This window comes from Micromys minutus, assembly GCF_963924665.1.
Source record: "Micromys minutus genome assembly, chromosome: 9".
Taxonomy (NCBI): domain Eukaryota; kingdom Metazoa; phylum Chordata; class Mammalia; order Rodentia; family Muridae; genus Micromys; species Micromys minutus.
In genome coordinates, this window is record NC_137978.1 from 67,014,185 (window position 1) to 67,041,046 (window position 26,862).

The 26,862-nt window shown below is 48.9% G+C and overlaps 2 protein-coding genes across 5 annotated transcripts in view; both read left to right on the plus strand.

Moving 5' to 3' along the window:
- Positions 1–20,704, plus strand: part of CFAP74 (cilia and flagella associated protein 74) — a gene marked incomplete at both ends in the record, with an annotated part of 50,031 nt that extends 29,327 nt beyond the window's left edge. Inside the window, 19 exons of the mRNA XM_080921884.1 lie at positions 5,935–6,056; positions 8,158–8,286; positions 9,094–9,181; positions 9,810–9,983; positions 10,522–10,655; positions 14,532–14,808; positions 15,141–15,260; positions 16,063–16,193; positions 16,945–17,079; positions 17,217–17,326; positions 17,464–17,519; positions 17,614–17,733; positions 17,955–18,110; positions 18,948–19,077; positions 19,275–19,429; positions 19,627–19,759; positions 19,985–20,115; positions 20,341–20,475; positions 20,603–20,704. Of these exons, the coding sequence (XP_080778010.1) occupies positions 5,935–6,056; positions 8,158–8,286; positions 9,094–9,181; positions 9,810–9,983; positions 10,522–10,655; positions 14,532–14,808; positions 15,141–15,260; positions 16,063–16,193; positions 16,945–17,079; positions 17,217–17,326; positions 17,464–17,519; positions 17,614–17,733; positions 17,955–18,110; positions 18,948–19,077; positions 19,275–19,429; positions 19,627–19,759; positions 19,985–20,115; positions 20,341–20,475; positions 20,603–20,704 (2,538 nt within the window). The remainder of the gene's footprint in view (positions 1–5,934; positions 6,057–8,157; positions 8,287–9,093; positions 9,182–9,809; positions 9,984–10,521; positions 10,656–14,531; positions 14,809–15,140; positions 15,261–16,062; positions 16,194–16,944; positions 17,080–17,216; positions 17,327–17,463; positions 17,520–17,613; positions 17,734–17,954; positions 18,111–18,947; positions 19,078–19,274; positions 19,430–19,626; positions 19,760–19,984; positions 20,116–20,340; positions 20,476–20,602) is intronic.
- A 2,574-nt stretch (positions 20,705–23,278) lies between these two features.
- On the plus strand, positions 23,279–25,032 carry TMEM52 (transmembrane protein 52; the record flags this gene model as incomplete). 4 transcript variants are annotated; one of them, XM_080920695.1, is made up of 5 exons in its annotated part: positions 23,282–23,371; positions 23,464–23,507; positions 23,605–23,664; positions 24,174–24,352; positions 24,447–25,032. In XM_080920695.1, the coding sequence occupies 5 exons, from the start codon at positions 23,306–23,308 to the stop codon at positions 24,704–24,706; spliced, it is 609 nt and encodes a 202-aa protein (XP_080776821.1). In that variant the 3' UTR covers positions 24,707–25,032. The 4 variants fall into 4 exon arrangements, with proteins under 4 accessions (XP_080776822.1, XP_080776821.1, XP_080776823.1 ...); XM_080920697.1 differs by having other exon boundaries at positions 23,287–23,371; positions 23,623–23,664; XM_080920694.1 differs by having other exon boundaries at positions 23,306–23,371; positions 23,587–23,664.
- Between the last annotated feature and the right edge of the window lie 1,830 nt (positions 25,033–26,862).

The following is a 26,862-nucleotide window of genomic DNA, read 5'->3' on the forward strand; positions in this document are numbered from 1 at the left end:
CTCTGCCCCATCTCTCCCCTTGCTCCTCCACCTTTCCCCACCTATCTTTCTAATATCCAATTATGTATCACCTTAACATAAATCTACAGGAAAGTATCCAAATTAACAAAACCAGAAATGAAAAGGGAGACATAACAACAGACCAAGGAAATCCAGAAAATCATTAGTCTTACTTCAAAAACCTGTGCTACACAAAATTGGAAAACCTAAAAGAAATGGATAATTTTCTCAACAGATACCATTTACCAGAGTTAAACTGGATAAACAGCTAAATAGACTGATGAACCCTAAGGAAGTAGAAGGAGTCAAGAAAACTCTCCCATTCAAAAAGAACACAGAACCAGGTTTTCAAAGACCTGATGCCAATTCTCCTCAAACTATTCCACAAAATAGAATCAGGAGGAACATTGTCAAATTTATTTTATGAGGCCGTAGTCACCCTAATTCCCAATCACACAAAGATACAACAAAGAGAATTACAGACCATTTTTCTCATGAACATTGATGTAAAATTACTCAATAAAATACTCACAAACTGAATCCAAGAACACATCAAAGTAGTCATCCACTGTGATCGAATAAGTTTCACCCCAGAGATTCAGAGATGCTTCAACATGTGAAAATCTATAAATGTGATCCACCATATAAACAAACAAAGAAAGACCATACAATTATCTTATTAGATGCAGAAAAGGCCATTGACATAATCCAGTACCCCTTTATGGTAAAAGTCCTGGAGAGATCAGAAATATAGGGGACCCACCTAAACATAATAAAGACAGTTTACAACAAGCCAATAGCCAACATCAGATTAAATAGAAACTCAAAGAAAAACAAAACTTCCACTAAAATCGGGGACAAGTGAAGGCTGTCCAAATCTATTCAACATGGTACTTGAAGTTTTTGCTAAAGAAAAAAACAACAACATACAAACAAGCAAGCAAAACAAAAACAAAAACAAAAACAAAAAAGAAACAAAACCCAAAAACCTAAAGGAGATCAAGGAGATAGGAAGAAGTCAAGGTATCACAATTCACAGATGGTATGATAGTATATACACAAATGACCCCAAAAATTCTACCAGAGAACTCCTACAGCTGTAAACACTTTCAACAAAGTGGATGGATACATGATTAACTGGGACAAAAAAATCAGTAACCCTCCTATCTACAGATGACAAATGGGATGAGAAAGAAATCAAGGAAACGACACCCTTCACAATAGCCATGAATAATCTAAAATATCTTGGGGTAACTCTAACCAAACACATGAAGGACCTGTATGACAAAAACTTCAAATCTTTTTTTTAAAAGATTTATTTATTTTATGTATATGAGTACACTGCAGCTGTCTTTAGACACACCAGAAGAGGGCATCAGATCCCATTACAGATAGTTGTGAGCCACCATGTGGTTGCTGGGATTTGAACTCAGGACCGCTGGAAGAGCAGTCAGGATCAATGCAATTTCCATCAAAATTTCAGGCCAGGGGCTGGAGGGAGAGAGATGACTGGAGTTGGGGGTTATTTCAGGCCAGGCAGTAACCTAGTACATGGAAACTCCTGTGATCTACAAGGGTGAGCCTAGTGAAGAGTCCTAGTAATGAGGGATACAGAGCCTGAATCAGCTCTTCTATAACCAAACAAGGCTTCCAGTGAAGGGACTGAGACACCAACCCAGCCTCAAAACCTTCAACCTGTCCTGCCTGCATGACAATGTGCTGGGGTAAAGCTGGCACAGAACTCATGGGAGTGGCCAACAATGCCTGGTCCAACTTGAGACTCACACCACAAGAGGGAGCCCACACAGGACACTGCCTGGAGGCACAGGAACAAGGAACTGGAGAGCCCAGAGACCAGGATAGAACCAAACACCGGCAACTGTAGCAGGCAGAGGGGTCAAGGAAACCACAAGAATATGGCCATGTTTGGTTGATATTCCTGGGAGGTCTGCTGATCTCTGAAGAGAAACTAAAGAGGTGGAGATCTGTGGGAGAGACTGGGAGAAGAGGAGGGAGGGGAAACTGCAGTCAGGAAGTCATTATGTCAGAGAAGAAACAAAAGAACTGTTCTCTGAAATGGAGCAACAGGACAGCCCAAAGATTGGTTTGGCCAATCCGTCTTGCTGAGTGTAGATGGTTTGTTATTAAGGGTTACCTACAGAGAGGCAGAGATGATGTCAGAGGCTCTACCTCCGAGTTACACCTGTCTTTCCTCTGTACGCAGCAGGCAGTGGGGAATGGTGATTAAAGCCCCTGCACATTAGTGTTTAAAGTTTTCTTTGTTAGCAGAGGCAAGCAGAAATGATGAGTATCTGCAAGAAAGGTGTCTCTGCTTTGAAGCTGAAAACAAACTTAGCAACACGGTCACTTCCCTCCTGTCCCTCCCATGACATCTACCTTCCAAATACCCTTTGTCACTCTGTTTTGCAGGCACTCTGTCTTGTCCTCTCTCCCTCTTTGACTTTGTTTATTTGTTTGTTTGGATGGGTGACCCACATCAAGAAAAAAGGACCCAGGTATTAGCTCCTGTCCCTAGCTTCCTTCATTCCTTTAACTCTCCCTTGAGTCCACACTGCCAGCCTCACACCCTACCCACTGTCACACGCACCACTGTACCCTGAACTGCCCCTGTACTCCCAGCCCCCAGGGATTGAGGGCTAGTTCCTCCCAGTGACAAAGTAGATAACAGGCTCATCTGAGAACTCTGGGTGCTCCAAATAAAAAAGCAGTATTAATTGGATGTGCCTCAACAATGCCACTAAGAACAATATAAAACAGACTTGAAGATCCAAAAAATGTAAAATACCAAACTAGTAGAAATAAATTAGATAACTTGCGAGGAGGAGAACAAGAGAAGAACCCATCCTAGCTGGACCACCTATGAATTGTGACTTCCCAGAACCTCCTTTGTTGTCCTTCTTGTCTGTCCTCCAGATCTAAGCTCCCTACATGTCCCATAGGACCTAGTCTCTGCTGTAATAGGTTTGCACTAACCCCCTAGCATCTCAGCCAGCCTGTACAGGCTCAGAGACAAAGTTATGCTGTCCCCTGTAGAACCGTGTCCCTGGAATGTTTTCTGATTTTGTCTCTGATCCAGAAATAGATTGCATTTTTTGGCAACCCTGTGGCCTCAGACTTGATAATTGAAACATTTTTAAATGGCACAAGCCCTTTAGCCTATGCAAAAGGAAACCTTTTACCCACTAACTCCCACGCCAACTTACCCTATTGATGACGGTCTAGAAGTCATAGTCTTCTGTCTCAGCCTGAGTCCTTTAGATTTTCGGAGGTCTCTACTAAGCAAATAGCATCAGGACATAATAGTGCCTACCTAGTGGACTTCACCCTGCTGCCAGCTTCCTTCAGTTCCTAATCCTGGCAGCCCTCCAGGCTCCCACCCCATCACTTTACTCAGGCAACCAGACCTGATGAGTTTTGTAACTTCTAGTTTGTGTTATCTAGTGCAGACCCTTTCCTGTATGATGCATTATTTCCAATCAAAGATTTGAGCTGTCTGTTTTAGTGCTAGGGAACAAACTCGGGGCTTTGAACATACTAGGCAAGCTGCATCCCCAACCCAAATTTTCAAGCCATTAAAACCATCCTGAATAACCTTTAAGTTGGGTGAGAAGTACATGGCCATTTAGTATTGAGTCACATGTTTTATATTTATAATTGTTGGTAGCAGAGACACTTTAAGCCTGGCAGTGGTGGCACATGCCTTTTATCTAAGCATTCAGGAGGGAGGCAGAGGCAGGCAGATCTCTGTAAATTCCAGCACAACCAGGGCTACACAGAGAAACAATAAACAAGCAGACAGCAGACATTTTAAGATGATAACTCTCTATAGGAGATAGTTGTAATTTCCGTTTTGGATGAGTGAGTCTGTTACGGATATAGCAAGCAGAAGTAACAACCAGCAGCATTAAATCAGACACTTACTGTCCCACAGAAACTGACAGGGAGACACTAGGGTCACCGGTTTACAAAGATTGTCCCAGACAGAACATATCCCCGGTGAGACTTTCAGTTAGTCCTGCAACAGACATTCTTGTTGCTGTTGTTTTGTTTTTGCTTTCTGAGACAGAGTTTCTCTGTGTAGCCCTGGCTGTCCTGGAACTCATCCCGGAGACTGGCCTCCAACTCAGAGTTCCACCTGGCCTCCCCAAGTGCTGGGATCGAAAGGTGTGCACCACCACCACCACCCAACATCACCACAGACATTTCTATACCACAGGATAGCTGAGTGCTTCACTTTGGGAAGATGAGTGGGAATTATTTATCTGTCAGCTGTCCACACTCAAACTATGTACTCTCCTGTTGTCAAGGACACGGGCGCTGTTTTCGACATTGGACTGTTTCTCCTGTCCACCGTTCTTCTTGCAGGGTAGGGTGAAGAGCAGCCCGTGCCCGAACAAGAGGTCTTAGAGGATACTATGGGACAAGCACGTCCGGGTCTGTAGTGAGGAGAGGCCAACCAGAATCCAGAGCCACCTTCCCAGTCTGTTGTACTGGTGTACATTTTCACACACGTGTACAAGTCTTTATCACACCCAGCCTCAGTTCTCTCCTCTCTCGCCTCTTTCAAAACCTCCTGTATGTCCTCATTTTACAGTTATTAATAATTAATCCTCTTAACCCATGGAATCAAAGAAAGGCGATCGTCTCTCACCCGGCAGCCACCCACTGCCATGGCCATGAAGTCTGACCACCTTCCAAATATCTACATTTACATAATGTAAATCTGTACTGATCCCATCCTCAGTCAGAAAAGCTTCTGACTGCCGTGGGCAGTGTAAAGTGCTGTCAGTAAGGGACTGACTGCTCGGCTGTGGTCAAACCATCGGCATCAGTTCCAAGTCTGTTTTCTCTGGACCTGATGAGGCTGTTGCCGTCTGCTGGTATTTGTTCTTTTGCTTGGAAGATTCATCAGGGAGACACTCCGCTCTCTCTCCGAGACTCTCGGCCTCAACAGAGTGCCCCAGTTGCTTCCTGATGAATTTTCATGCTGAGGGTGGTGGTGGTGGTGGTGGTGACAGTGCTTCTCTCTGTAGTCTTGGCTGGCTTTGAACTCACAATTTATTCCGCAAAGACCTGCTCACAGAGATCTGCTCGCCTCTGCCTCCCAAGTAATGAGATTAAAGACGTGCACCACCGCATCCTAAATATGCTGAGTATTTTGAGCAGCAAACTTGATAATGTCTTACTACCATCTATGGATCAATCTGCCTTTTCCCTTGGCTTGCCAGACAAAACCCATTCAAAACCAGAAGTAGACTATTACAGATTACTCTCTGTTAGTTTTTTGGGTTACTCAGATGATTGATTGAATAAAGAAAGAAACACAGAACAAATTTTAGGCTTTTCAGAAGCAGAGGATTCAGTCCCCGCAGGACTGAACCCCAAACCCACTGTACAGAGTCCCTTCATTGTTACACAAAGACAATTTCTGCACACCAAAACCTCTTATCTGACCCAGGAGTTATCTCTTAGCCACAGAAGAGAAACGTCCTGGTCTGCCAAGTATATCTCCTCACATGACTAAGTTATTCAAAGATGCTGTGAATCCTTCAAAAGGAACCCCCATAAAACCTCAGACACAATCACTTGAGTGTTTACAAAAGGCTACTTCAAGGCCTAGAAGCCATCACTCTGGAATTTGGGCCACACACTTTGGCTCTGCAAACATTCTGCGACAATTCTCTGGATCCCACAGAAAAGGATAATCACATTAAAAACATCACAAAACTCTTTTAACACACATCACACTTAATCATTAACCTCATACTTACACATTACACTTAATCATTAACCTCATACTTGTGACACGATTAAGTTGCAGAAATCAAATCATGAAACTTTTTGTGTTACCACTCATTGCGGTCTCCTACATTGCAGTTTAAACACATGTTGGATTTACATGTTCTACCTCAGTTATATTTCAGGGCCACCGGTACTGGCGTAGATGTGCCAGTCTGGGTGCCAAAGGCCACCGTGGACCTGAGGATCTGCATGTATGACCGACTCTACCAGGACTCCATCACTGTCCACACAAGGTGAGCCCCCTGGTGGCCAGTAGGAGTATCATGCCCAGAGCTGGCTAAACACGTTCTGAATGGTCACCTTAGACAGCAGAGGACTAGGCAGCTGATCTTAACAATCCAGGAGACCCCAGTGCTATCCAGTCTGTCCAGGACCCAGCAGAGTCAAGGACAGAGACAAATCTGAAGACAGAGGAAGACACAAGCTATGGAATGCCAGAATCTAAGAATGGGGTGGGGGTAGATTTTCCCCTGCAATCTCCACAAGGAACCAGTCCTATCTCATCTTGACTTTTGTTTGATATGTTTATAAAAAGATAAAGGAGGGGGATATGTTCTATCGAGATGTAGGGAGGAATGGGGGAAGGGGGTGCCTCTGGCCGGCCCATGTAGACACCCCTTCCCCCTGCGGAACCAGCCATGGAGAGGGGAGTTAAGAGAGTAGTAGGGACAGAGAAAGGCAGAGAGAGAGAGAGAGAGAGGGATATGGTGGAGGGGAGGGAGGGGGAAGGGAGAGGGATGAGGAGTAGAGGAATAGAGGCTGGCCATGAGCACGTGGGGAGAGGGAGGGAAGGAATAGGGAGTGAGTGGGGGCAGGAAAGCAAGAGCAAGGGAGGAGCAAGAGAGCAAGAGAGAGGAGGAGGCAAGCAGCCCCTTTTGTAATGTCAGGCACACCAGGCTGTTGCCAAAAAACTGTGGGGTGGAGCTTAGACAGAATGCTAACCACCTTTAGTCTAGCTAATCCCCCTCTGGCCTCTGCCCTCCAAGATGCTCAGAGAATTACTCATAATGTGTTAGGTCTGAGTCTGTGGAAAGCATTTCAGCAGCCATAGCACACTTGCTGTACGCCTTGGGTACTAGGCAAGGGTCCCACGTGCCCTGGAGGAGACGGAACATAGTAGCAGCAGGGAGAGCAGACACAGCCCCAACAGAGGACCTCGAAAGTGAGATTAAAAGCATTGTCCTTGAAGTACGAGCTGAGATAGAAGGAGCCAAGGCTTCACAATGTCACCAGCTTTGAACCACTGGTCACCAGACCAAAGGACAATTGCTGTCTGCACCAAGCCCCTGTTACTACCCCTTTACCAATGGCAAGTACCACACATGACCTGGAAGAACCACACTCCCAGGACATGGTTTCCCACCAGGCTTTTCCTTGCTCCATGAAGATGAAGCTAGTGATTTCGCCTAACTCCTCCTTGGGAACCAGAAAGCCACAGGATGGCAGTGTGCTGTCTCGGGAAATCCATTTAATGGAAGAGTCTGGGCCTTGGAAAAAGAGTTTGCTCTAGAGACACAACAGCAATAATTCTTATTTTAAAAAAAAAATTATTATAGACAGGTATACTCATGCCTTTTAAACCCCAGCACTTTGGAGGCAGAGGCAGGAAGACCTCTATGAGTTCAAGGCCAGTGTGGTCTATAGAGCAAGTTGTAGGACTATATAAAGAGACTGTCTCAGATATATATATTACTATATTCATTTTATATTATGTCTGGGGTTTTTTTTGTTTTGTTTTGTTTTTTTTTTTTTTTTTTTTTTTTTTTTTTGCCTGCTTACGTGTATGTGCCCCACATGTCTGGTGTCCATGAAGGTTTGAAGAGGGTATCAGATCCCCTGGAACTACAGAGTTATGGGCACTTGTGAAACACCACGTGGGTGCTCCATCCTCTGCTGAAGCAGCTAGTATTCTTAACACTGAGCTCAGTCTCTGGCCCAACAATATTTTTTTAATGTAATCAAATTTCAAGCAACACATCCCTTAAGAAACAGTGTTGAGGGGCTGGAAAGATGGCTCAGTGCTTAAGCACTGACTGCTCTTCCAGAGGTCCTGAGTTCAAATTCCAGCAACCACGTGGTGGCTCACAACCATCTGTAATGGGATGCTCTCTTCTGAAGTGTCCGAAGGCAACTACAGTGTACTCACAAATAAATAAAATGAATAAATCTTTAAAAAGAGAAAGAAACAGTGTTGGAGCTGCTTTCTAACCATCAGTGTGCTATGCTTGGCTCAAAGTAGTGTGTACACTGCACACTGCCCACTGGTTCTACCATTACAAATGCCTCAGTGAGTCAGAAGATTAAACACAGACCGTCACCCGGGACCTCTTGCAGATCAAAAGTAGCCCTGCGCCTGAAGTTTGAAGTCTGTAAAGAGCTGAGAGGCCACATGGAGCTTCTGCCAGAAACAGGCTACATCCAGGCCCGCTCCACCTACTCAGTACAGCTCAAGTTCCTGCCTCGGTGAGAACTGGGAAAGTCCTGGGAGCATGATGGGAAGGGGTGGGACCTATGTCTGCCTTGTGCCATCACAGCATCTGAGACCTGCCCCTCCCAAGATAAGAACCTGACCCTCCATGCACTGGTCCTGCCCTGGCTTCTGCTCAGACACAGCCTGATCCCTGGAGATCTTCCTCTCTTCCTGCTGCTCCCTGAGGTTCTGCATCTGGCTGGAGCAAACTCTTGAAGCTGGTTTCCTTACCTCCTGGGTCCCCTCCACCTCCTCTCTCCCCCAGATCTTCCTCCATTCCCTCTCAAAAGATACAGCCTCCAAAAGATGGCAGTCAAACAGAACAACACAAGACACTGTAAGACAAGGCAAAAAGCGCCCATACCCTGGCTGGACAAGGCAACCCAACAGGAGGGAAGGAAGCTCAAGAACAGGCAAAGGAGTCAGCGATAGAAATATACCCACTCCGCTGTGTCAAGCTAAGCCATAGCGTACACAGAAGACCCGATGCCACCCTGCAGGCCCTGTTATTGCCATTTTGTTCCTTGTGAGCCCATGTGAATCCTGCTTAGCTGACTTGGTGGGCCACTTAATGGCAAGACATTTCATTTTTAAAGTTAGTAAATGAAGGAATGGGGTTCCTAATGTTGATTCATACACCTGGCATTATACATATGTAATACACACACACACACACACACATATATACATATATATATGAATTGTTCTTATTCACCCTTGCCCTTCAATTTTTAGAACAATTTTTATTGTACAAAATATAAAGAGGAAAAGTATATTCAAGTGGATCCTTTCTCTTGCAGACAATCCCTCCCAGAAGATGCAAGAAAGTATTTTGACCCCACCAGTCGAGTTCTGGAGGCTCCCATGACAATCCGGGTAGCTGACCAGGTCTGTACTCTCTGGGACTGTTTCCGGGGACCAGGTGGCTGCTGTGAGAGGCAAAACCCTGTACCCCTAATGACAATACCCACACACATAGGACCCCACCCTCATTTCCCAGCCAATGACAGCCAGGGGCCTGAGAGACAACATCGACATCTGTTCACACAACCCTTACATAGTATGAAACAAAGGGGGCATGTGGAGGCCAGTCTGGTCCAAGCATGCTTATAAATACACACAAGAAACATGCCTGTATAATTGAACAGGCTTACACACATGAATGTACCACACACACATAGATATACATGTTATCCTCATCAACAGGGCTCTACATACATGTGTGCTTACCAACAACTCATGCACATATAGTCCCATGCGCTCATTACCACAGCTGGCTGGCCCTTTACAAGGCTGCCAGCCCTCCTCTATCTAATCTTCACCATGGATCTCTGACTCAGATGCTCATTCACCAGGTAACGCTGAGAAGTGGGCTCCTGGAGGAAGCCATGTTCCAGAAATAGTATGCTGCTGGGCACAGGAAGCAGAGCAGCCTTTATTATCTGGGTGGGAGTGGGGGGGGGGTTTGCATAAAGCTTCCGGTGGCTGGGAATGTTCTTTGCCTTCTGAACCTCAGATCAAACCAGTGAGGTTCACGGTCCAAGCCATTGTTACTACCTCGGACTTGGAAATCAACCCCTCAGAGATAAACTTTGGCTACTGTACCATCTATGAGGCTATCCGGACAGAGATCCGCCTCAGGAACCTCTCACTGTTGCCCCAGGAGTTTGGTTTTGTTGGACTTCCCAAGGTACCTGCTGTGGTCAGCCCTAGGAATAAGGGGTGGGACATTAACAGCTGCTCTCCCAGCTCAGGCATCATCAACCCTGTGGCCCTCCATACCTCCAAGCTAACAATCTCCTTATTCAGGAGGGGAAAGCCCCCTCCCTAACCTCTCCTTTTTAACTGCAAGGTACCCCCAAAAAGCTGAAGGCTCTCTCTCCCTTCCTGTCTTCCAAGACTTAACCTGACCAAGCCCCACAGGACGGTTCGAAAGGGTTTCCAGGCCTGGCTGCCATCAACCTAAGGAGCTAGGCTGTCCCCCTACCCATTCCCACACACTCAGCTCACTTTGCCCACATACTCAGTAAGGTTGAGCATTCACTCACGTGCACACGTGAACACACACACACACACACACACACACCCCTCATACCATCCATATATGCTCTAAGGGAGTGTGTTCACATCTCCCTTCCATGCCCAGGGCACCTCGTTTCTGGCTGGCTACCCCACAGAGCATGGCTTTCATTTTTACTGTAATGGGTAAAAAATTTCCCATTTTCCAGTACATAGACATCCAGCCCAATGATGGGTTTGGGACAATCTTGCCACTGGAAACTTTGCGACTGGATTTGATCTTCCAACCCATCAAGGCCAAGGAATACAAATTTGAGCTGGTCTGCAAATCTGAGATAAACCGGTAAGTAAGCCTGCTAGACAGTAGGGGCCATGTGACCTTGCCCTTTCTTCCACCCTCCTCTCCTCAGATCTCCCTAAGCTGACCTCAGGGCTGGAATAGACAGCGCTGGTGGCCAATAGGAACCCAGAACCAGGAAGAGCTAGGTTTTGGGTTCCCATGACCTTTTACTTTGTACCAGTTTTACCCTTGTAGGTGGGGAGAAAACAGATCTGCATGGGTGTGTGTGTGTGTGCTCACACGCACATGTGTATGCAAGTGTGCACGTTGTGAATAGTATCTTGGCATAAGTATTCACTCAATATTTACTGCCAAGGCTTTCCCAGGTTTCTGTTGGGAGGTCTGATGTTATTATGTTGGTATCTTGGGCATAGCTTGGTAGAGTTCTTGCTTCATATGCTTGAGTCCCACATGAAGCAGGTATGTTAATAAATGATGGTTATACCAGCACGTAAGGCAGAGGCAGGAGAGTAAAAGTAAAGATCATCTTTGGCCAAGTAATATGATTGGGGCCAGCTTGGGTTACAAAAAAAAACAAAAACAAAAAACAACAACAAAAAAAACCAACAACAAAAACCTGTCTCAGAAACCTCAAAACAAAAAGAAACAACACAAAAAACTTCTTTTAAGATTTAAGAGGAGTCCAAAAGATGGCTCAGCAGTTTAAAGCACTCACTGATTTTTGGAGAGAACCCAGTTCAGTTCCTGGCACCTATGTGGTGGCTCACAGTCATCTGTAACCCCAGCTCTAGGCAGTTATGCCTTCTCTGGTTCTGTCAGACTCCTGTACACACAGGGTACACATAAACTCATACAGATGAACATACACACACATACACACATAATGTTTTTGGATTTTTGAGACAGGGTTTCTCTGTGTAGCCCTGGAAGTCCTGGAACTCACTCTGGAGACCAGGCTGACCTTGAACTCACAGATCCACCTGCCTCTGCCACACTTTACATTTAATTTAAAAATTTGGATATAACCAATTCTGATGTCACCGCACTTCTATAAGCCATCAGTTTGTATAAAAAAATAAAAGAATTGGGCCAAGTGCAGTGAAGTGTACCTTTAATTCCAGCCCTCAGCAAGCAGATCTCTGTGAGTCTGAGACCATCCTGACCTATACAGTGAATTCCTGGACAGCCAAGGCTACCCAGTGAGATCCTGTTTCAAAAACAAAACAAAGAAGGTTTAAGAGTTGTGAGGGTGTCAAACTGGGAGACAGAGACAGTAAATTTCTCTTAAAACCCAAGAAGCAGTGAAGAACAAAAAAAAAAAAAAAAAAAAACATGGCCTTGGGCTAGTGAGATGCATCAGTGGGAGAAGGCTCTTGCCTGGCAATCTGGTAGAAGGAGAGAACTGGTCCCCACACATATGCCATGACAGATGCATCACACACACACACACACACACACACACACACACATACACACACACATACACACACACACACACACACACTAAGTAAATATAAAGAAAAATTTTAAAGGGGGAGCTGCCTAAGAATAGTGACATACACCATTAATCCCAGCACTTGGGAGGCAGAGGCAGGCAAATCTCTGTGAGTTTAAAGACAGCCTGGTCTACAAAGTGAGTTCCAAGACAACCAGAGCTACAAAGAGAAACCCTGTTTCAAACAAACAAACAAATAAACAGAGACCCTACCTCAAACAAAGGCAAAAATGGAGAAGCAACTTTCAAAGTTGTTCTCTGACCTCTTGCACTATAGCACTTGCAAGCACACACATACACATATATCATATACACACATTATGTACATGCATCACACACACACACACACACTATAGCACTTGCAAGCACACACATACACATATATCATATACACACATTATGTACATGCATCACACACACACACAAACTGAAGAAAAAGTATTTAGAATTTTTAACTCAGGTAGACTCCAGTAAATTTTTACATTTTATATTTAGTTCTCATACTTTATACATTTATTCAGTTAAGTATTGATAATAATCTCTTCCCCAGGAGATATAAACTTTTATATTTGAATATTTGAACGCATAAACATATTTTATATATGGCTTTATGTGCAATTGGGTACCTGTGTGGCATCCACATGTGTGTGCCTGTGGAAGTCAGAGAGCCTGGAGCATGGCACGTTCCACTAGTTCTTTGTGACAAAGTTTCTTCCTGGCCTGGAACTTCACAGAGTAGGTTAGGCTAGCTAGCTAACACACTTCCAAAGAGCTGTCTGGTTCTTCCTCCCATCTCACTGTTGCTGGGATGTGCCATTGTGCTCAGATTGTTATGTGGGTTCTAAGGGCTAAGAGCTCTGAGGGTCTATTTACTTACCAGACAAATGATCTACCAACGGAGCCATCTCCCCAGCCCCGGATGAGAGTTTGTTGGGTATTCTATGCCCTGGATTAAAGCATTAAAAAAATACACGTCATGGGACTGGAGAGATGGCTCAGCAGTTACAAGTCCTGGCTGGTCTTTTAAAGGACCAGGGTTTAATTTCCACCACCCATACGGTGATATACAATGGCCTATAACCCCAGTCCTAGGGGACCTTATGCCCTCTTTGACCACTGCAAGCATGTGGTGTACATGTAGGACACATGTAACAAGTGCGTGTGCAACTGAACAGTCAAGCTTCTCCATCTTAGCTGGCACAAGGATTTAGGTTCCGTCCTCAGCACAGAAAACAAGTGCAATTAAGACAGAAGTTGACAAGGAGCTAGGCCCTGGTGGCGCGCACTTTTAGTTCAAGCACTCAGAAGCAGAGGCAGAGGCGGGCAGATCCCTAAATTCCAGGCCAGCCTGGTCTACAGAGTGAACTCCAGCACAGCCAGAGAACAGAGAAACAAAACAAAAACAAAAAGTTGGCGAGGAGAGCACGGGGAAAATACAGAACATAAAACTTCCAGTGGTTAAAGTGATCGACCCTCTGGGGATAGGAATGCAGCTCAGTTGGTAGAAACCTTGCCTGGCTTGTGCAAAACCCTGAATCCAATGCCCATAACCCCAAAGAAACATGGTGAAATGTTCCTGATATCCCAGCACTTGGGAGGTAGAAAAAAGGAGGACTTTTAATTGTCCATAAATATTTAATATAATAAGCCAGAAATCAACCTTCTGTGCTTCTGTTTTTTCTTCACATTTTTATTTTTCATTTACATGTATGTGGGTTGATTGCTTATCTGAATATGCACCATGTGCATACAGGTACCCACAGAAGTCTAAAGAGGACTCCACTCCCCTTGAACTGGAGTTACAGGTGCTTGTGAACCGCCATGTAGGCGCTGGGAACTAAACCTGGGTCGTTGGCAAGAGCAGCCAGTGCTCCTAACATATAAGCCAACATTCCTCAACCTGTGGAGTTCAACCCCTTTGGAGGTCACATATCAGAAGTCCTGCAATCAGATGTTTACATTACAATTCATGACAGTAGCAAAATTACAGTTATAAACAGTAGCAATGAAGTGACTTTGTAGCTGGTATGACCACAACATGCAGAGCTATATTAAAGGGTCACAGCTTTGGGAAGGTTAAGAGACACTAGTCTAGCCATCTCTTCATCCCTGAAACCACTGATTTTTTAAAGCAACTTACAGGTTTTTATTTTGTTCATATAATTGTGCTTACATATTTTTTTGCCACCTACCAAAATATATATCAGCCAACACATTTTTTCCCCAATTGGTTAGTCAGGTAGTAAATGACTGTGGTAATTAATTGCAGGAGTTAAGTCCTGGGTGCCTGGGACGTCACCAGCACAACAGACCTGTCCATCACAGCTGCCATGTGTGAAGCTATGTGTCTCCTCACCCAGGGTTGCAGAGGGGCCACAGATGCTGTGACCCAGATGATCAACGCCAGCTCTGGTTGCTTTCAGGTGCTTCAAGATGTCTTGCCAAGCCATAGGTGTCCACCCACCCCTGGAGCTGTCCCACTACCAGATCAAGTTCTCAGCCACGTCCCTGTATGACACCTCTGTGTCCACACTGTATGTGATCAACTCCCACTTGAGCATGAACAAGCTGATCCACTCCTTGCCTCAGATCGGCTCGGAGGAAGCCACCCCAGTGGGACCAACATCCTTTGAGTTCTTGCTGCCTCCTAATTCACCCATCACCATCTCCCCGTCTGTGGGGACTGTGTTACCTGGAAAGGTGAGCATAGGCCCAACTGACAAGTCAGGAGGTGGAGCTTCCTGACCTTTCTCCCAGAGTTCCTGGTTTGACCCACCCTAACTACAGGTATTTAACCACAGCAGGGCCAAGGAACATGATCCAGGGACCAAATAGAAGTAGTGGACCATGGGCATGGTTTTCCTTTCCTCTCCCCCTTTCACTCTCTCCCTCCTCTGTCTTCTCTTCTGCCTCTTACCCATCATTTTATCCCCTACACCCTCCCTGTTCTGAGCACCAAGGAGACATGGTCCACATGTCACCATGGCCTGGACTTCTGCGGGGGAGTTGGCAATCCAAGTGTCTCTTTGCAGAGGTGTTTGGTCCAGGTGGCCTTCCAGCCTGTACTGCCACAGGCGGCAATCTTTGAGGAAGCTATGCAGATCCTGAACAAGGAAACAGAGACCAAGATGGTGAGTGAAATGTTAGGGGAGGTGCATAGTGGCCAGAGGGGAGGGGCATGGGGAAAAAAAAGGCAGAGGGAAGGGGTGCAGATGTGTGTCCTCCAGCACTTGGGACTTCAGCCTGTGGCAGAAGTACAAGGCAGGCTTTCCTGGCACTGAGTTTTAAGCTGTTTTCACAAGGGGTGAAAGGTTGTCTTGCAAGTCTTCTCCTGGAAGCACCACCAAGCGGTGGGAGACAAGGCTGGCCCTAAGGACAGCTGGAGTTTTAACCAAAGCAGAACTGGAATAAAGACACAGCATAGCCTCTCACCAAGGCTAACACAGAAACCACCTTCAGAAGGCAACCTTGAAATAGAGGGCAAGCCTCACCCAATGCATAGGCTTTGCCTTCCTGCACCCAGCCTACTGAGCTGTGAAGCCAGTGCCTGTGGGCCTGCCCTTCGGCCACACCATGGCTGGTGTCTTTATGGTATACACACAAGCACAGAGCCCCAATGTTGCGACTGCTGATGAGGCAGTGAGGTGCAAGAGAGTCGTGGACTGGTCTGTACTGGACCTTCCCGGGTGTCCCCGTTGCTCAGTGTTGCTCACTGTGTCAATTCCATGTTGTACCTGTTGTCAGACTCCCTTGGGAACCCGTTGATCTGAGGACACCATTTACCCCAAACTTGAACTTGTATCTCTTGCGACTCAGCAAGTAGTCAGAGCAAGCCAGCTAGGCTAGGCCTCAGAGGAGCCTGGCGGGTGTGGGGGAACAATTACAAAGCCTGCTCTGTGGAGGGATGAGCCGCTGGGGCAGCCCTACAACATCTGCTCCTGCCTACAGTTCCAGAAGGAACTGGTGCAAAGGAAAGAGCTATGGAAACAATCCTTGTCCGCGGTCCGGGTCCACAACCGGGAGCGACCGGCCCGGGTCTCCGTGGCCCACACTACAGAGCTGCAGAGGCCGGTGCTCAGTGTCAGGTGGGATGGAGGGGTCCCTCCAGTCTACATTCCACCCACCATCTCCCACCCCTACTGTGACAAAATTCACCTTGTTCCACAGAGGAGATCTCACACGTTGCATGGAGCAAAGTGTCACTGGCCTATGTGTCAGCAGGACTAGCTGTCTTCAGGAATAGCTGAATAGGAAGGACTATACCTGGCTCTTCTTGCCAGGCATCTGCTCCTTGGCTATCCCTGTGGACCTTGTGCCCCCATGAACAGACTACTCCATGGTCTGACTGTAGCCTTCCCAATAAACGAATGACCCCAAGTAAGCTCTAATGGGTTGGGCCCCCTTGCCAGCCCAGAAACTGTCCCTGTGGTCCCAGGGATATGGCACTGTCATGACAAAACCATTTACTCACTCTGGATAACCAGGACGTGCAGTGGGGAAGAGGTTCCCTACTGGAGCCAATGAAAAATGGGAGGGAAAGCTAGCCTGTTAGATAAAACTGGTATGGCCACCATCTGGGACCAATGGTGGCTCCAAGTTATGCCTCTTAATACTCTGGCCTTCCCCAGAGAGTCCACCTAAGTCAAGAGTCCTAGAGAGAAGACCTACATATAACAGACGAGGAAGGCTTGGTCCCACACTGTACCCCCAGGGCAGGTCCCTAGAAGTCATAGGAACATGCATGATGAGGAAGGCTTGGTCCCACACTGTACCCCCAGGGCAGGTCCCTAGAGGTCATAGGAACATGCATGGGTGTGTTTTATGGCTTCTTTCCAGTTCCACTGAATACCAAGTCGCACAAGCCACTCTGTCCAAAGCCTTCCAGGGGAAATTTGACAGGTTTGTGATCCCCTGTGTTGTTGCCAGTGGTGACATCAAAGACAGGAAGAGAGCGGAACCTCTGAGCTTCAGGTATGGGGTCCTTGAGCCAGGATAGGGAGTGGTTGGCCATAAACCCACTGCCCCTCCTCTACTGCCGACCAGATCTGAGGCCTGAGGAGCACTGGGTCACACTAATCTACCCTTGTGTGTCCTTGTCCTGGCTCTAGCCCCTATAACACTCTTTATCTGGAGCTGTGGTGTCCAGCAGTGGCTCCATTTATTGTGGTGACATCCCACAAAGGCAAGACTGTCTTTAACTTCGGTGACATTGCTGTGGGTGAGTCCTGCTATATACTAACAGCTTCCACCCCGGGTACCAGGGCTACTCGGGCTGCTATCTGCTTCCTGGCCTTACTGTTGAGAGAGGTGCTCCTCGGGGCCTAGGAGCTGTTACCCGACTCTGCCACATTTCAGGACATCGAAGGATAAAGAAGATCACCCTCCAGAACATTTGCAATGAGGACCTTACTGTATCCTTGTCCATCACCAGCGAGCCAGCTCCCAGAGCTGGAGATGGGAGTGAGGTGTGTGCGAAAGATTATCTTCATCCTTGATAACCCTCAGTTGGAGTACTCAGTGTTGAACCCCAACGGCCCCTTCGTTCGGCTAAACCCTTTCAACAAGCTATGCTCTGGCGAGTCACAAACCCTGGTGCTGTCCTTCTCACCCCACGAGAGCATACTGGTGAGTGCAGTCCCCAGGCAATGCTGCTGCCGCGGCTGCCCTGGGACCCCCACACTTCTGGGGGTGGGAGACAGATACACCAACGGGAGCCTGAGAGCAGCCTGTGCTCCTGACCCCAACTCTTGCCAACAAGTCTGTGGAGGCAAAGAACTCCAGGTCACCTCAGTAACACGGTGCTATCGGCCCCATTTGCTCTTTGCTAAAGGACATGATCCCCTTAGGTTCAAGAAACTCTGGACATCATCACCAAGAGAGGCACCCTCAGCCTCACCCTCTTGGGCATGGGTGTGGCATCCATGATTACATGCTCCATCGAAGGAAACATCCTAAACATGGGCTATGTGCTTGCCAGAGAATCTGTCTCAGCAAATTTTAAGGTAAATTAAACTTTTGTCTTGGCCCAGCTTCCTGGGAAAGGATTGATTGATTTGTTTGTTTGTTTGTTTGTTTGTTTTGGAGGCAGTGAACTTTGCACTTGGATGCATCCAGCTGGTTGGGGAATCACTGGAGGCACAGACTGTCTCCCCGAAATGCTCTGTTCCTAAGAGACTGTCATTTCTGATGCATTCCTAGCAGGGACCCCAGAGCCTGCCCTTACAGGGAAGCTGAGAGCACCCCTCCCTTGACACTCAGCCAAAAGCCCTGGCCTATAGGATATTTCATATCCTTCTGCATCAGGCCTCATTGAGCTTCTGCTTTGCTACTGATTTATGTCTCTGAAGCTCTATGCAGGTGGCCCGCAGTGAGTAGACCTCTAAAGAGACCCATGCCACCACCAGGGTTCTCTCCTCTCCACATAAACATGGGCCTGCCTCATCCTGATGCTCACCCTAGGCTTGGGCTCAAGCACCTTCCTCACCTGCTCTGGTAGGGTCCCGAAGTAGGGCACCGACACAGTGCTTTCCAAAGAGGGGGCCGAGGGAGGGGAAGAGACTAGATGAAGATGTGGCTCAGCTAAGAGGAGCGCTGAACAACAGCTAACAGGCACAGAGTTGGCTACACAGCTGGGCAGGCAAGCAGGCTGCCAGCCAGCCTTAGAAAAAGCCAGGCTGAGGGAAGTGACTGGATATCAAGAGTCCCCCAACACTGCTATTTGCTTACTGTTGGAGTGCAATGCCACCTGGTGCTGAGCAGTGACCCAGTAGCAGATAACCTAGTGCCTGTGACTAGGGCAGACCACGGTATGCTAGTCGAATGACATCTTGCTCTTTCAGCTACAGAATGAATCCTCGCTTCCCATTAAGTTCTGGTTGCATCTGGAGAGCCTCTCCAAAAAAAAGTTTGAGGCCTACCAGCAGCTGCCAAAGTTCCTTACCTCCCATGAGCAGAGGACGGAAATAGTTGGTGAGCTAAGTAACACACTGCCAGGAACCACAGGGGTACAGCTCCATGAGGGGATACGTGCTAGGAAATGAGTGTGGTGTCTGGGGTGGAGTGGGGTAAGGCAGATCATGGAGAGGCTGGGCAAGAAGGGAGGTAGAGGGTCTGAGCTCAGTGGAGGAAGATGTCAGTGTTGACCGTAACCCTCGTCCTGTCCACAGGCACACAGAACTATAATGGCCAGAGTGTGTTCAGTATTGTCCCAGTTGAGGGCCTCATGCTCCCTGGGCGGGCTCAAGAGTTTACCGTAACCTTCAGTCCAGACCACGAGAGCCTCTACTTCTCTGACCTGCTCCAAGTGGTGCTCTTTGAAAAGGTGGAACTCAGAGCTGGGCCCCCCAGAGATTCCACCCCATCCTGGGAGGGATCCATGCGGGTCCCCTATCTGCCCCTTCCCAGCAGCTTGTATTATCTGGGCCTTCATGTTGGAGGCTGTCCATTAAGCATCCCTGGTTCTCCAGGCTCCGCCCCTGAAACAGCCTCAGGGCAGGTTGCTATGCTTCTTGTCCCCAGAAAGTCTCCCACCAGATCCTCCTAAAGGGCGCTGCCCGTGAGCACATGATGTTTGTGGAGGGAGGCGACCCACTGGATGTGCCCGTGGAGTCCCTGGCAGTAATCTCTGCCTTTGACCCAGAGCATAAAGAAGGTGAGTCTCCAGCACCCCAAGCCAGCTACTGGGCATAATGAGACCCAGTGGAGAAGGGCAGATAGAATTCCCGACCATCAATCCCAGAGCCAGGAGGATTGCTCTTAGAGGTGCCAGTTCCCTGGGTTCACCCTCCACCACCCTTGTACCATAGTGGACAATTCCCCTCACTCCCAGAACACACCTGTCCTCTAGACACTTTTCAGCTGGTTTTTTCCTCTACAGAAGCTGAGGAGATAAAGCCCATCCTGGTGACCTTGAACTATGTCCAGTTTGACACAGACACAACAATTCCACCCGCCACCCGAGAGCTGCAAATAGGCTGTATTCGGACCACACAGCCATCACCAAGGAAGGTGATCACAACCCTAGCTCGAGTTAAACCCCAGAAGCCTCCTTGGCCCCTCCTGGCCTTATACCTCCCTGGCCTTGTATAGGATTTTTGCAGTAGATGTGGGGTGGCGACTTCCCTATCCCCAGTCAGAGTTGATGGGTAGGTAAAGCCAGGTCCCCTCACCCCTCTAGTCCTACTACCTCCTGGGCCTGACCCTCTAACCTCCAGAAGTATCACTGCCTCACAGACTGTGGAGTTCAGCCTGGACAGTGTGTCATGGCTTCAGCACAAGGGCTTCTCCATCGAGCCCTCCAGAGGTTCTGTGGAGCGTGGCCAGACTAAGACCATCAACATTTCCTGGGTACCACCCGCTGACTTTGATGTAGGTGTTGGGACCTCAGGCTGGACAGGGAGGGGTGGCTATAACAGACCCGTGAGCTGACGTAGGCATGGCATTGGGAAAGAACAGATTTGTCTGGAAAGTCTACTAAGGATTCTTCTTCTTCCAGCCAGACCACCCTCTCATGGTGTCAACCCTGCTGCAGCTCCGGGGAGACATAAAGGAAACCTACAAAGTCATCTTTGTAGCCCACGTGGTCACTGAGCTCTGAGGTCACAGGCAACCGCGGAGCCTCCTGGACTCTCCTATCCACTCTTGAATCCTTTCCCAAGCTGTGAGCCAAGCCCACCCATGCCCCTAAGCCTGGGACATGGCCATCCCCTGCTGGGCAGGTTCAAGTGAACAGTGCCAGAGCCATAGCTTCCAGCCCTACAGGCATAGTTAATTCCTTCTGCACTGTGAGCAGTCTAAGACCCCACACACACCCACCAAGAAATACTAATCCATCCAACTCACCACACACACACACACAACCTGCTCCTAGATGCACCATCCCCACCCCCAGATCCCAAACCTACCAGAACCTCCCCAGGCTTCAGAGATCCCAGGAGATCTCAACGTAGGCCTGTCAATAAACTCCGAGAACCAACACATGGGTCTGCAGTGTGGGGCCTACGCACAGAGTGAGGTAAACAGAGAACCTGAAGGAAGTCTCAGCCACAGCCCCATCATATAGCTCAACCCATAAAACAGTGTTCTGGCCAGCACGAACTTCCCAGAGGGTGGGATCTTGCCAGATAACTAGGAGTTAGTTCACCCTGCCCTGGAAGACCCCGCCCCCAGATCCATATCACTGAGGCAACAAGATGCTGCGTGGGGGGTGGGGGGCTGCGGAGCAAGGGTTGAACCTGGTTCAGACCTGGAAAGGTGCGGGGAGGATTCAGAGGGGGACAAGAGGTTCCAAAGTCCAGAGAAGGTCCCTTAAGCCTCTCCACTCTCCCAAGTCCCAGGAGCCCAGATGATCCCAAGCAAGGGGTGAGCCGGGTATGAAGCAGGGCCCAGCCTGTGAGCTTGAGCTCATACTTCTCTGAAAAGGATGGCTTTTGCTTCCGACACCCCCACTCCAACACTGCTCCCGCTCTTCCCTCTGAGGTACAGCGTGTCAAAAGCTTTCTCCAGCCTGCCCTGCTAGCTGTGCAGCACACCCAGTGAGAGCCTTCCCAGCCTTCCCAGGCCCAGCAGGGCAATGGGAGTGATGACATCTATCTGGGTGCTCCGCTGAACACCGGTCCCATGAGAGCCCTTAGTGCTCCTGAAGCCTTGAAGCCTGACAGGGCCCCTAACTGAGCCAGCCACATTGATCTCAAAAACAGCCTCTCGCAAGAATCCTGCTCAGCAACCTTGGGGTAGCAGGCCCAGGTGTTTGGCTTCCCTGACAGTAGCTGACCAGTTTTGACCTCAAACCCTTGATGTGATTCCAGGCCAGATGGGTGGACAAGGCAGGACCAGTAGACTTCTTGAGGACATGCTCTAGACAAAACACTACACAGGCCACTTGCCTTTGAACCCAGACTTGGTTATACTGACCCCGGTCCTCTGCAAAAGCAGAGCCTTCCCTTTTCTGGACTTCAGGCTTTGGTCCCAGCCTCACACTGTACTTCTGACACCTCCTGTCCCTATTACTGGCCCTATGGTACCAAGCACAGCCAAGACAGAGCAAAAGACAGAAGCCACATAGGAAACTAAGCTCATTGGCCTAGCAGAAAGGGCCCTTGAGAGGCAAAGCACAGATCCCAAGTGCATAGGACAGACTCCTACCTACTGAGGGAGAAACCCAAGATACATGCAAGTTTGTGCACAGTGAAGAAATGAAGGCAGGAGAGAGGGTGGGTACACCTCCTCTCCTCCCTTAACTAGCCTGCTTGTGCTGACCACCTCCTGCAATTTGGTCACTAGTGTTCTAATGGATCCCTAGTAGCGGAGGGCAGAGCAGCTGGTACAGCTCTTGGCCTGGAGGAAGGATGGTTAAGAAGATCCTCCAGGGGGCTGGAAAGATGGCTCAGCATTTAAAAACACTGACTGCTCTTCCAAAGGTCCTGAGTTCAATTCCCCAGCAACCACATGGTGGCTCACAACCATCTGTAATGGGGATCTGATGCCCTCTTCTGGTCTGAAGACAGCAACAATGTACTCACTCATGTACATAATAAAATAAATAAACCTAAAAAAAAAAAAAAAAAAAAAAAAAGATCCTCCAGGAATAAGCAGCCACTTCAGCAACAGCAGAAACAGGCATTCCAGGCTGAGGGAGGAGTGGTGGTTCCCAACAAAGGCGTAAATTCCCACCCCTTTTTACTTAGCTGATTGTGGACTGTGAGGTTGGTTTCTACTTATCCACAACCCAGTGCAGCCCAGACTGCAAGTTTCAAGAGACCTGGTTTGTGGGTGGGGATGGGGGAAAGCAGGGAATACAAGTGGCTGAGGTGAGGCATCAGTCAGATAGATACAAGACAGACAGACCCATGTCCCATGCACAGAAAGAGCACTACTCTCTTCCCTTCTTAGGGTTCCCACCAAAAGATCTTGATACTTGATGACAGGGAAGAAGGGCGTGTGTGTGTGTGTGTGTGTGTGTGTGTGTGTGTGTGTGTGTGTGTGTGTTTGTGTGTGTGTGAGCGCGCGCACATGCTCTCTCAAACTTCTATGGGGTGGGGGTGGACCAAAAAACAAAAACAAAAACGGAGAGCAGAGAACGAGGAGGGAAGTATACCAAGGTGGGAGTGACCCTGGACCTTCAGCTGACAAGGCCCAGGGGCGGGGCCTCATAAAGCGGAGCGGGTGTTGGATTGAGTTTCCGCTAGGTCTGCAGAACATGGCCCCGGGGCTGTCAGCCACACCGGGGATCCTGCTGCTGCTGCCTCTCCTACCTCTGTCGCAGGTGGGTTGGGCCTCACTCGCAGCGAGTCTATGGCAAGCGGGGCGGCCCTGAGTTCGGTCCCGCCCTGCTCTGGCTCACCCTTGTCCCCACAGGTGACGCTGGGTTCCGTGGACGGCAACTGTGACCCCTCGGATCAGTAAGTAGCTGGGGGCTAAGGGGAGAGGCAGATCTTGGACTGAGCTGGAAATGGCTGGAGCGGTGGAGTAAGCTAGCAGATACCCCACCCGCTCCAGGTGCCGCTGTCCCCGCAGGTGCCCGCCCCAAGCCCGCTGGAGCAGCCTATGGCATGTGGGGTAAGTGGAAAACAACGTGCCAAGCCTCTGGTCGACAGTTCCTCTGAAAGTAGGCCTAGGCTAGGACCCCCAGAACCCCTCCTGCCTCAACTGCTGCATCTACAGCCCCCAGCTGCCTCGGTACTGTCTGAAGAGCACTTGAGTCCTAGGCAGCCTTGGAAACCAGATCCGATTATCCTCTGCTGAAGGCACAAGGACTGAGCAGTTGCCTGGGGACAGTGTGTCCTGGGAGTGAACCCAAGGCCACCCCTGGCCAGCACTAGCAAGCCAAGCCAGGACTGGTCCCAGCTGGAAGAGACCAGCGCTGGCGGCTCCTTGGGCCTGAATCCAGCTGAGGAAGTTTCTGGCATAAAAACTTCTCTTACTTTCTTTTCACCTGTTGATTATCCTGTTTGGGGTGGTTAGGCATGACTGACCCCCCCTCGGTGCAGGTCCCCCCCACCCCGCCCCCTGTGCAGGCGTCCAGTGACAGGTCAGTCCTGCGGTTGATTCTTGCTCTTCCTTACCAGGATTATCCTGCTTGCCATACTCCTGATGCTTCTGTGTGGGGTCACAGCCAGTTGTGTACGATTCTGCTGCCTCAGGAAGCAGACACACGCCCAGACACACACGCCAGCAGCATGGCAGCCCTGTGATGGGACAGTCATCCCTATGGACAGCGACAGCCCGGCACACAGCACAGTGACCTGTGAGTATCTAGAACCCACTAGCCAGCATGGGGGCAGAGACACCATGGGGTGAATGCCAGACCATCCTTATAAACCCACTCTTGTTCCCTGCAGCCTACAGCTCTGTGCAGTACCCGCTGGGCATGCGGTTGCCCCTGTACTTTGGAGAGCCAGACCCTGACTCCATGGTCCCCCCCACCTACAGCCTATATGCTTCCGAGCTGCCACCCTCCTATGATGAGGCTGTGAAGATGATAAAAAGTAGGGAAGAGGCAGCAGCTCCCTCTGAGAAAACCAACCCTCTGCCTGAGGCCTTGGAGCTAGAGACCACTGGAGGGCCCCAGGAGCCAGGCCCCAACGCCCAACGGCCCTAGTTGTGCCCATTTGAAAAGGGTGGGCGTTCTTTCTTCAGGAGCCATTAAATCATAGCCTGGATTCCTGGCACTTAGGACCAAGGAACCTCACGTGTGTCATCCTTCCCCTGGGAAGGCCAGCCATCCAGCACATTGCTGCACACTCGGCCTCATTGCTATGCAATGCCCGGCCAGCCAGCCTGCCCCGTACTGGCCCCTCTTTTTCACCCCTCCCATCTGTCTAGGGCCCAGCAGACCCTCAGCCCAGAGGAGCCTGGATCTCAGGAGCTCAAGCTCCACTGGCATGTCAGCCCTCTGAGGGGAAAATAAAGTTTATGTGAACATGATCTCTGCCTTTCTGAAAATGACTCTAGAGCCCACCCAGGGTCCAGCAGGCCTTAGGTAGCCACCCCAGTGTAAACAGACAGGGCTAGTGATGGGAGGTTGGGGGGGATCCATTTGCTCCTCCTGCTGGTTTTAGAGCCAGCCCATATCTGGACAGAGGGGAAGGCCAGGGGGTCAGAGAGAAATGATCTCAATTTCAGAGTGTGCCCACATACCCTTGTCCAGCCCCACCTCTTCCCTCCAGGTTGGGACTGTGGAAAAACAGCAGAGTCTGGCTGAACATTTACACGATACAGACCTAGTGGTAGCAGGGAGGGTGGCAGTGGACAGCAGATTCCCTGGGCAGGCCCTCCTCAGCCATAGCAGTTATACCACTGGGCACCTTTGAAAGACTTTCCCATCATCTGGCTACAAATCCTGGGGCTAGAAGAGCAGGTTAACAGCCTTCCCTGGCCCAGAGGCTTTATTTCCCACGGCTCACCCACTGCCCACCTTCATAGTCAATGGTTCCATCCCCATCCCTGTCAGTCTCCTTGGGTCAGCCTCCATTTTACTGAGGGTCTCACACACATTCACGAGCACACACCTGCCAAGGCTTCATGCTCGACCATCTGCTGGTACCTTTATGAACTCCTCCCTTACTCAGGAGCCACCAACCTCCAGGCCGTCTGTGTAGCCCTTGCTGTCCTTGTCAAAGCTGCCTTCAGTTTGCCCTCCCAGTCCTGAGCTTTCTCATAATAAATCCCCATTAGCACCAGGAAGCAATTGCAGCTAAAGAACCCCATGTCTGCCAAGAGTCTTACTCAATGTCCAGCAGGCTCATTAGCTGCCCCCAGTCCTCAGTCCTCACCATTCCCTCATTCTCCTTATCAAGCATCTCAAAGACATCCTGTATCCCTTAATATACTCAGCTGCCAAACACTCAGTCTGTAGGAACACCCAGCTTCTCCAGGAGGTCCCCATTGCCCTCCTGTCCAGGAAAGGGTAGGAAGTAACTTGTCATCTGCTTGGCTATCCTTCAGGGCATACAGTTAAAAAAAAAAAAGGAGGTCCTAGTGAGGAGATGTTTGAGACCAAGCGGGTGTGTGGTGAGCTGGACAGCAGCGCTAGCAAGGTCTTAACTAGGCTCAACTACCTAGGGTTTCCAGAATACAAATTTCAAAATCCTTTCGGGGGAGTAAAAAATCCTGCCAGCCCTATTTCAGGATAGGCCTTCTCTATAGGGCCTCTTCCTAACCTCAACTTGGGCATTCACTCACCATGAAGATGAGTGATAAGGACAAGTGGCAGAGGCACAGAGAGGGGCCAGCCAATGCTAGATCCTTGCTTAAGCTGTTGTTCTCTTTTTTATGTCCCTACATATGTGAGCACACACACATACTAAGTAAACAAATTAAAAACGTGATAGTTATTTAAGTTCAGGGTTGAGGAGATAGCTCAAAAGATTAAGAGCACCTAAGTTCTTGGGCTGGAGAGATGGCTCAGCGGTTAAAAGCACTGACTGCTCTTCCTGAGGTCCTGAGTTCAAATCCCAGCAACCACATGGTGGCTCACAACCATCTGTAATGGGATCTGATGCCCTTTTCTGGTGTGTCTGAAGAGCTACAGTGTACTCAACAAACATAAAATAAATAATTTAAAGGCTGTGATCACCTATTTGGGAAACTTCTTCCAAAAGGCCCAGCCCAGCCAGCTAGCTTCCCATTAGCCTTAGTCTGGCTGGACCCACATACTCACTGACTCAGTACAAATCCCAAGGCCAAGGCTTGACAAACACTTTACAAAGGTAGGACTGAGCAAGTGCCTTAGGGATCCCGGCTACTATGCACAGA